General features: G+C 38.3%; 1 protein-coding gene across 1 annotated transcript; it reads right to left on the reverse strand.

Annotated features, from left to right (window-relative positions):
* Positions 1–7,764: 7,764 nt before the first annotated feature.
* Positions 7,765–9,777, reverse strand: TIGD2 (tigger transposable element derived 2). Its single transcript, XM_006902679.1, has one exon. The coding sequence runs from the start codon at positions 9,700–9,702 to the stop codon at positions 8,122–8,124; it is 1,581 nt and encodes a 526-aa protein (XP_006902741.1). The 5' UTR covers positions 9,703–9,777; the 3' UTR covers positions 7,765–8,121.
* Between the last annotated feature and the right edge of the window lie 456 nt (positions 9,778–10,233).

Consider the following 10,233-nt stretch of genomic DNA (forward strand, 5'->3'; position numbering starts at 1 on the left):
AGAGTAGGGTTTAGGGCTGTTGTACATAGTGTCACTATGAATCTCAGGCATCTTGATGGCACATAACAACAACAACAATTATACAGATAACAATGAGTAGAATAGGAGTTCCAGAACAATTAATCGCATTCATGTGGAACCTATGCCTGGACCAAGACTTAGTTGTTTCAACATGATATGAGAATATTCCAAGGTTTAAAATCAGGAATGGTCAACATTGTACTAGAAAAGATGAAGGGAAGGAATGTCTGAAAGGAATGTATGATTAGATATCATATGCATTACAATTAACAATCTGGAACAAGAGGTTCATTACAAAGTGGACAGGGGAAGGGGTAAAGGTAGGGAGGAAGAAAATGTGCACCAATGAATGAATGGAAATCTAATCTTTCTGTAAAGTTCCATTAAAACAACAATTTTAAAAATAAAATCAGGAAAGTAGTGCATCAGGTCATATCCTCTCACCATACCTATTCAATCATATGCTCACAAAATAATCCAAACTAAATTATGTGAATTCAGCATCAGGATTAGTTGTTGTTGTTGTTGTTGTTATGTGTCGTCGAGTCATTTGCAACTCATAGCGACCCTATGTACAACAGCCCTAAACCCTGCTCTATCCTTTGCCAATCGCAGTGCCTCTGACACACCCATCCCGAGTACCCCAGTCACTGAATCAATCCATCTCATAGAGGGTCTTCTCCTCTTGCGCCATCCTACCACCCTCCCAAGCATGATGTCCCTCTCCAAGGACCTGTCCCTCCTTGCAACATGCCCAAAGTATGTCAGACGAAGCCCCAGAATCCTTACCTCTAAGGAGTTACTTGGTTTAATCCTCTCCAGGATGAATCTGTTTGTTTTCTTGACAGTCCATGGTACATTCAATACTTTTCTCCAGCAACACAGCTCAAAGGCATCAATTCTCCTTCTGTCCTCCCTAGTCATTGTCCAACTCTCTGATGCATAACAAGTGATTGCAAAAAGCATGGCCTGTATCAGGTGCACCTTAGTCTCCAGATTTCCATTGCTCTTGAGTACTTTAGAGAGGCCCCTAACAGCAGACTTTTCCATCGCAGTATGTTTTTTGATTTCCTGACTGCTGGTGCCAAGAGTGTTGACCATGGAGCCGAACAAACTGAAGCTGTGAACAATCTCAATCTCTTCGCCATCCATCCTGATGCTACCAATTGGTCCAGTGGTGAGAATCTTTGTCTTCTTGACATTGAGCCTCAGGATTAGAGGAAAACTTATTATTGACTTGTGATATGCAAAAACCTGGCTTGATAAAAAGAAGACGTGAAACACTAATTAATAAAGTCTATAGTCTTCAGTATGGACTACACTTCAACAAAAACAAAACAAAAATTCTTCAAAGTGGCCTCATAGCAGCATTATGATAAATGGAGAAAAGACTGAAGTGGTGAAAGCTTTCATTTTAATTGGATCCACCCGAAGAATCAACACCCATAGAAAGAGCAGTCAAGAAATTAAATGACATATTACACTGGGGAAATCTACTGTCAGGGCTTAAAGTCTTAAAAAGCAAATATTTCACTTTGAAGACTAAGATGCACCTGACCCAAGTCAAGGTTTCCAAATGACTCATACTTATATGAAGGTTGCATAATGAGTGAGGTAGACTGAAGAACTGACGCCTTAGAAATATGGTACCGGTATAGAATATTGAACATATTATGGAATGGCAGAGCAAAGAAATCTACTTTGGAAAATGCTAGAATGCTTCTTGGAAGTGAAATGGCTAGACTTTGTCTTGGTTACTTTGGGCATGTGTGTAGCAGGAACCAGCCCACTGAGGTTACCTTCTTGGTAAAGTGGAAAGTCATCACAAAAGAGAAAGATTTCCAAAGAGATGGATTGACACGGGTTGTAACAAGACTCAAATGCGGCAAAGATTGTGAGAATGGCACAGGACTGGCCCATGTTTCATTTTGTTGTACGTAGGATTGGTATGAGTTGGAACAGGTGTACCTAACAACACCATTTTTCTGGCTTTAGAAGAAATGAGATGTGATTTGGTTGCAAGTTCAGCTGTTACTGAACAAACACATCTTTGGTGGAAGTTAATTCATAGGTTAAGGCTGAGTTTCAAGAGCCAACTTTTCTAAGTAAAAAAAGTTAGTTACAAAATCTTACTAATTTTGTTAATATCTAGTTACTATCAACATGTTACTGTCAAGTTAGAACTGATTCCCTACTGAGTTTTCAGAGGCTCTAAGTCATATGAGCAATGACTGCACTTCTTCCTCCAAGCAGCTGTCAGCATTTGAACAGCCAGGGAGGCACGACCTTTGGACTAGCAGCACCACTCCCTACAGACTACGCCACCAGTGATAGTAACTCTAAAATAGCATACCACTCTGGGTTTAATTTGTTTCAGTGGCTAATTGTTGATAATCTCATTACCAAATCACTATGAAATAAAAACTCTTAGGGATATACATACTTTATACATAAAATCTCATGTTGTTGCTGTTGTACTATCAAGTCGGAACAGACACATAACTGAACCTCCTGCAGGTTTTAAGAGGTACTAAATCATACAGAAGGAGAATGCCCATCTTTCTCCCATGGAGCAGCTCGTGGATTTCACCATGGGCCTTTGGGTTAGGAGCACTACTCTTTACCACAAAGCCACCAGGACTCCTTAAAGAGGCTATAATAAATATGTTGAAAACCAGGTTAAAACTGGCCACAAATCTGGGCAAAGACAGTATGTTTTACACATTTCATTATGCGCATACACTATTTTTTGTTTCTGGTTTCCTAAAATTACAGAAGAATTCCCTTAATTTTCACTTGATTGAAGAAAACCTGATGCCTTCAAGTTGTGGTGCTGAGAAAAGTCTCGAACACACCATGGACTTCCAAGAAAATAAATTGGTCATCTTGGAGAGGGTGAAACCAAGTCTCTCCTTGGAGGCTAGTACTTTGAAGCTCCATCTCACATACTTTGAGCATGTGGCTAGGAGAGACTGGTCCTTAGATATAAGACATAGGGTCATTATGAGTTGTGCTCGACTAGAAAGCAATCAACAGCAACAACAACAACATTTAGTCTGAATTCTTTTAACCCTCTCAAACCCTTTGAAAAATAATGACTTTTGTAAATTCCAAGTTGTGCCAAGAAATTGGGAGGACAACTACTTGGCTAACTGACTGGAAGAGATCCATATTTATTCCCATTCCAAAAAAGATGACAAGACAGTGTGGAAATTATCTAATAATATCACTAATATCACACACTAGAAAAACCCTGCTGAAGATTATCCAGAAAAGACTTGAACAGTACATTGACAGAGAACAAATAGAAATACATGCTGAGTGTAGAAGAGGTTGTGGCACTAGGGATATTACTGCCAATATCAGATGGATCTTGGCAAAAAGCAGAGAGTACCAGAAAAATGTTTATCTGTGTTTCATTGACTTTGCAAAGGCATTTGACAGTGTGGATCACAATAAATTGTGGCTAACCTTGAGGAAAATGGGAATCTCAGAAAACTTGATCATGCTTATATGAAATCTATTCTTGGACCAAGAAGCAGTCCTCAGAACAGAGCAAGGAAACACTGCATGGTTAAAAATCAGCAAAGGAGTGTGCCAGGGATGTATCCTGTCCCCATACCTTTTCAATCTGCAGAACAGATCATTTGGGAAGCAGGGCTTTATGAGGAGGAGTGTGGCATCAAGATTGCAGGAAGATTCATTAACAACATATGATAGGCAGATGATACAACCTTGCTTGCTGAAACTGAAGAAGACCTGAAGTACTTGCTGCAGAAGGTCAAGGACTATCTTCAATATGGATTAAAGCTCAATATCAAGAAGACAAAGATTCTCATCACTGGGCCAAATTGGCAGCACCATAGCAGAGAAGAGACTGAGGTTGTTAGCAATTACAGCTTGCTCGAATCCACAATCAACACTCTTAACACCAGCAGAAAATCAGAAAATCAAAAGACAAATTACATTAGGAAAATCTGCTGTCAAAGACCTCTCCAGAATGCAGAAGAGAAATGATGTCAGTCTAGATACAAAGGTGTGCCTAATGTAGGATATGGTCTTCTTAATTACTTGTTATGCTTCAGAGAGTTGGACAATGACTAAGGAAGGTAGAATAATAGATGCCTTTGAGTTGTGGTGCTGGAGAAGAGTCTTGAACACATCAAGGACTTTCAAAAAAACAGATCAATCTGTCTTGGAGTAGGTGTAGCCAAATCTCTCCTCGGAGGCAAGGATTTTGAAGCCACACTTCACTTACTTGGGGCACGTGGCCAGGAGAGATTGGTCCTTGGAGAAGAACATCATGCTCAGAAGGGTGGACAGACGGAAGACACCCAGGATAAGATGGGTTGATACAGTGACTGAGGTGATGGGGGTTGGTGTGTCAGAATTAGTGAGACCATCTCAGGACATGGAAGGGTTCAGAGCTGTTGTCGTTACAGGTGACTCAACCAATAACATTCTATGATAGGTTTGGAAACAGGCGTGGCATCCACTTCCTAAACATGCCTCCGGAAACTCTATGAACACTGATAAATGTCAACAGTTGGAGAGGGGCTTCAGGCCTTTTGTTCATAGGGTTGCTATGAGTCATGCTCAACTCAAAGGCAATCAACAAGAAGAAAAAACAACAATCACAAATTGTAGATACTTTCTTCAAAGTACACAAGGTCAAATGAGAGCACAAATATCTGTGCTCCTCAAACTGGGCAGATACAACTCGGAAGGGAACGCAGTTAATCAAGATAACCAGGAGGCATCTTCATAGATAGCCTACTATACTATAGTATTTGGAGAGAAATTTTTTTATAACATAGAATTAGATTTCATAATTCATGTGGGCATTTTTGATAATGTATAAGATTAGATCATTTCAACATCAAATTAGAGGAAATTTGATAAATTACTTTAGTCAAAAGCACTGTAAATACATCTTACTAGTTATCCTTCTATTTTTATAATAATGGTCATATGTAGTATTTATCCTTATGAGACTGAGTTAGTTCACTCAGCATAATGCTCTCTAACCTCCCATGTTAGTGTTTTTTCAAAATCATTGCTCCTGAGTGTTGCATAGTATTCCATCGTGTTAACGTTCTACAATTTCTCCACCCATCAATTTGTTGATGGGGAGGGAATAGGAGGTTTGAGGGTTGAGAGGGGGAGGATTTTTGAGGTCACAGAGTTATGTGGGTAGAATGAAGGAATTAGGAAAGATCCAGAGATCCCGTAGGGACCTGAAAAGGTGAGGTAATGCTATGCATGAGTCAATGGTGATTAATTTTATAAAACACAGAATATGGGAATACTACTATGAAACACAATGTGAACAGAGAAATGTGTGAAACTATACACACACACACACACACACATATATATATACACACACATGTATACATAATGTATACAAACTTTGTATGCAAATCAATGTAAAATAAAAATGTTTTTTAAAAAAGCACCATGAAAAATGCAACCACTGTTCAAATGACAAATAATGACACCATCACCTTCATCCAGTTGCCGAATTCACTGGTCTACAAGAAGTCATGCAACTTTATGTTTTATAAAGCCTACTAGGGACCATAAACAACACCATGTTAACAGTTGTCAAGAAATCAAAAAAACATGTTACATTTGGAAAATCTGCTGTCAAGGATCTCTCCAAAGTGTTAAAGAGCAAGGATTGCCAGTTTAAAGTCTAAGGTGTGCCTGACTCAAGCTGTGGTCTTTTCAGTTACTTCCATGCTCCTGAAAGTTGGACAATGAATAAGGATGATAGAAGAATCAGTGCTTTAGAATCCTGGGAATACTATCGCATGCTTAAAGAATAAACAAGTTGATTTTGGAGGAAGTGCAACCAGAGTTGTCTTTAGATGCAAGGATGGTGAGACTCTTCCATACTCTGGGCATGTGAGGCCAGTCCTTGTTAAAGGACATCTTGCTGAGAAGGGTGGAGGGTCAGAGAAAGAACTTCCAACAAGATTGGCTTGTATAACTATGAGAAGTATACATGTACAACAAAGAGGAATGAGAACATTCCCAACAAGATGGAAGTAGAACAATGGGCTAGAGAATATCAGAGATTATGAGGAAGGCATAGGATAGGGCAAGGTTCAAATCTGTTATTCTTACAGTTGCTATGCTATGAGCTGTAGTTGACTCCAGGGTCACCCAATATTAAGAGAAATTCTCTAGATCCATAATTCCTCCAAATACAGTGGATTTTTTCCCAAAATGTCAGGTTAAAAGAATTCTCAGAACCTATGGAAAATACTGTCTAAGCATTCTAAAATCTTATTTTTTTTTTTAAAAAAGAGCATTTTTACTGCATGTCATGGAGTGAGCCTAATTACAAAAACTGCATCTCTTCTAACCTTTGATTTTTAATTGATGCTATATGATAATAGTTCATCAAAAATACGTGCTCTCAACCCAAAGGCAGGAGGTTCCAATCCATCAGCTATTCCTCCAGAAAAAGATGGGGAAATCCTACAAGATTTATAGCTTTGAAAACTTGACAGACAGTAAGCTATGAGTAGGTTCTGACTCAACAGCAATAAGCTTGAGTGTGGGGTTTTTGTCAATTTTTAAGAAGTTTTTTGCTTCTTTTTAACCTCAGTGAATCATGCTAATATTATTAACATACTGTTGTTATGTGCTCATAGTGACCCTATGTTCAATAGCTCTACTAACAAATAAGATTCATGATTCAACCCATACACACATTTTACACCACATATTGTTAAAAGTCCATTTGCCGACTCATTTGGTGGGTGACTTTACCCCAACTATGACACATAAGTAACCCTATCAAAACAGATTGAAACATGTATCACCCTAGTGATCTCAGCCATGTCCAAGCTCCTTTACTATCCACAGGAGCCCACTTAGTCCTCACAGAAACACTGTAATGTAGGTGCGATCCCTGTTCCACAGATGTCTTAATTAGGAATCTCGCCCCTGGTCACACAGGATCGAGTTCCAGTGTCTACCCTGTAGTCTTCCTTGGGTTCCACAAATGAACTGCGTCTTCTATAGTCTGAGCTAGTTTTCATAGAAAAAAGTGTTAGATGAAGCCACTTATTTTGAAAGCTTTAAGAGCTACAGAAACATCAAGCAGCTTATTAAAAAGACAAATCACTGATACTATTAAAAGGAGCTTCAGTGGTGGAGTTTGTGTCACGTTGCTTACTGTAAGGTTGGTGGTTTAGGTACTCCATGGGAGAAAAGGGGAGTCTCCTCTAACAAAAATTCAGCCTTAGAGTCAGTATGAGCTGGAATCAACACAATGTCAGTGGGTTTCATGCCATTAGAGTACTAAAATGTCAAATAATAAAATTAACTCTTACCTCTTCTGACATGGTTTGAGACTAGAGATCTGTTCTCCCTGAATTATGAGGAATTCTCTCTACAATTGTGAAAAAAAAAAAAAAAAAAAACAACAAAAAACAAACTCCCCCTAGAGTATTTTCTGGTCAGGTGGTCAGATGGAAAAGCCCTTTCCTGAGGGACATTTTAACCTTATTCTATCTTTCTTTATTAGAGTCAATCTGAACTGCTGCTAATCAATGTTGGCATAGAAATGGCACATTTAAACAAGACTACTTTCTCCAGTTTCTTGTAGTCATAGTGAAATGTTTAAGTATATTCTGAGTTCTCTTAATACTTCAGCAGCGGAAAAGCATGGACATGGGAACTTATCCCTCGCTATATTTCAGTTTAAACATTGAAGTTCAGAAAGTCATAAAAATACAATTTAAGTAGGATTTATTAAGTGCCAACAGTAAGACTGATTTTCTGTTACAGTGAAATTCAGGCACAGAAGAGACCCACAATCCCTGACCTCAGATACTTTATGATCTAATTAATATAATACAGATTAGAAACAGTAAACAGAAAAGTTACATGTCAACGCTCAATTACTAGTGTCAACATCAAAGAGCTGTCATTTAAGTAATCCAAGTAAGAGTCAAACCTAACTAAGATCATGTGTAGAATGTTATTTGGCTTGGTGTTGACAGCCCTTAAGATAAAATATCCAAGTTCTACTGCAGATAAAAGAGTCACAAAGACTTTTACACAATGAAACATTTAAAAGCACTATGAAAGGTTTTTGGTATTTTGGATCTTCTGTTTTCTTCTTATTATTGTCCGAAGTCTCCGTAATACCAATTTATCAGACAGAAGCATGTCATCTTGTTGTTCTAGATAATCCAGTAAATTTTCAGTCCATTCAAGTGCAGCTTTGTGACTAATGTGGTTTTCTGAATTTAGTTCTGTTTTTCTAGTCTTACTGGAAGGTTTTTGCTCAGCAGGTTTGGCCTGGACCTTAGTACCTTCATTGTCAGTTAGGACCTGACAGCTTGAGTCATTACTCTGAGTGTCAAACCACTGATCAACATTTTCAACATCTCTGTGTTCACAATCTTCTGTATTCTGTAAAACTGTTGCTAAATTAGCTGCTAAAATGGCTCCTTCATCTATATTCACACCTGAGTTCTCTTCGTTGCCAGGGAAAAGTTTTTTCCATGCTTTGGTTATGGTACTTGATTTTACTGTATTCCAAGCTCTTGATACTTCATAAACTGCATCCAACACTGTCAAGTTCTTCCAGAACATTTTTGGGTCAACTCCTTCATCCATATACTTCTGTAGCAGTCCTGCTCGGTAGTATCTTTTTACTGTGGCTAAAACTCCCTGGCTCATAGGTTGAATTAGACTTGTAACGTTAGGTGGCAAATATTTCACAGTTATTCTGCCATCATCAGAACTCAGCAATTCTTCATCTGGATGTAATGGGGGGAAGTCCAAAAGCAGCACTGCTTTTTCCAAAAGCCCCTTGGATTTCAAATGCTTCTGTACCTGCGGCACGAAGTACTTTTCAAACCACTGTCTGAAAACAGAATGTTCTATCCACGCACCCTTTTGACTGAAATAAGTTACAGGAAGATTAGAAAGGTCAGTTCCTTTGAATGCACGGGGTTTTTTTGCTTTCCCCACAACACAAAGATTCAGTTTGTGTAAGCCTGTGGCATTTGCACAACACATAATAATGATTCTCTCTCTACTTGACCTGTACCCAGAAGTACCTTGTTCAGTTTCAAAAGCTAATGTTCTTGAGGGTAGACATTTCCAGAACAACCCAGTTTGGTCAGCACCATAAATTTGCTCCGGTTGTAGATTCTCCTTCTCAATAAATTGCTGAAAGTTATCACAAAATTCACTGGCAGCAGTTTCGTCTCCTTTTAACTTTGTTCCTTTACCAGCAGCTTTTGGAATACCATGACGCTGTTTAAACCGAGTTAGCCAGCCAGATGATGCATTGAAATCACCTTCCATTCCCAAAGCATCAAAAAAGAACTTGGCTTGTTTTGCACAAATTGTTCCAGACACTGGAATTCCGGCTGTTTTCTGTTGATTAAACCACTCTATCATAACCCTATCAAGCTCCTCGTATGTGGATGATTTCATCGATTTACGTTTGGATACCCCACTGGTAGGATCTGAACTATTTGCATAGTTTATAATCCTTTCTTTGTTCTTTTTAATATCACGAACTGTAGATTCGCCAATCCCATATACCACAGAGAGTTTTTTGAAAGAGATGCCTTCCTCAAGTTTCTTAATAATATCAAGTTTGTCTTTAATTGTCAATACCACTCGCTTCCGTTTCCCCAACATTTTAAGTATCTGATATTTTGGCAATTACTTAAACAAGGTATTTAACAACTTAGTTGCTTAACCCAAAAAATCCAGAAAATGGAGGTTTTTAAGAACCATCTTTTGCACTGTAAGTCCTATATATGGGTAGTGTTTCTCGTAGTTTATAAGAGTTTCTTACAGTTTTAAAACAGCTAGGAGCGTTTTAAAATCATGAAACTACAATTTAAGAATTTATTAGTGCCTACAGTGTGTATGGTTTTCTATCACACACAATGAAATTCAGCCACAGAAGACATGCAAAAAACTATTTTGCAATAAGGCCAAGTTTCAATGAACTCCACCATCTGTCTGTCTTCCTTCTTAAAAATCTTGATAAACTGCATTGGAGTTGAGAAGTTTAACCAAAACTGTTCTCTAAAACTGGCCTGTTGGCCTTATCTCCTTTCAAGGAAGAAGATCTGTTCCTTTGGGGATGTAACTTTCTACTAAATCTATCATTATTTATCCTCAAAAAACAAACAAACAAACAAAAAAAACCAAACCCCAAAA

The sequence above is a fragment of the Elephantulus edwardii genome, unplaced genomic scaffold, assembly GCF_000299155.1.
Source record: "Elephantulus edwardii isolate Elephantulus edwardi_28Jun2011 unplaced genomic scaffold, EleEdw1.0 scaffold00439, whole genome shotgun sequence".
Lineage (NCBI taxonomy): Eukaryota > Metazoa > Chordata > Mammalia > Macroscelidea > Macroscelididae > Elephantulus > Elephantulus edwardii.

Excerpts from the sequence above, each read along its gene's own strand:
- TIGD2 (XM_006902679.1), bottom strand. The coding sequence starts at position 9,702 with ATGTTGGGGAAACGGAAGCGAGTGGTATTGACAATTAAAGACAAACTT.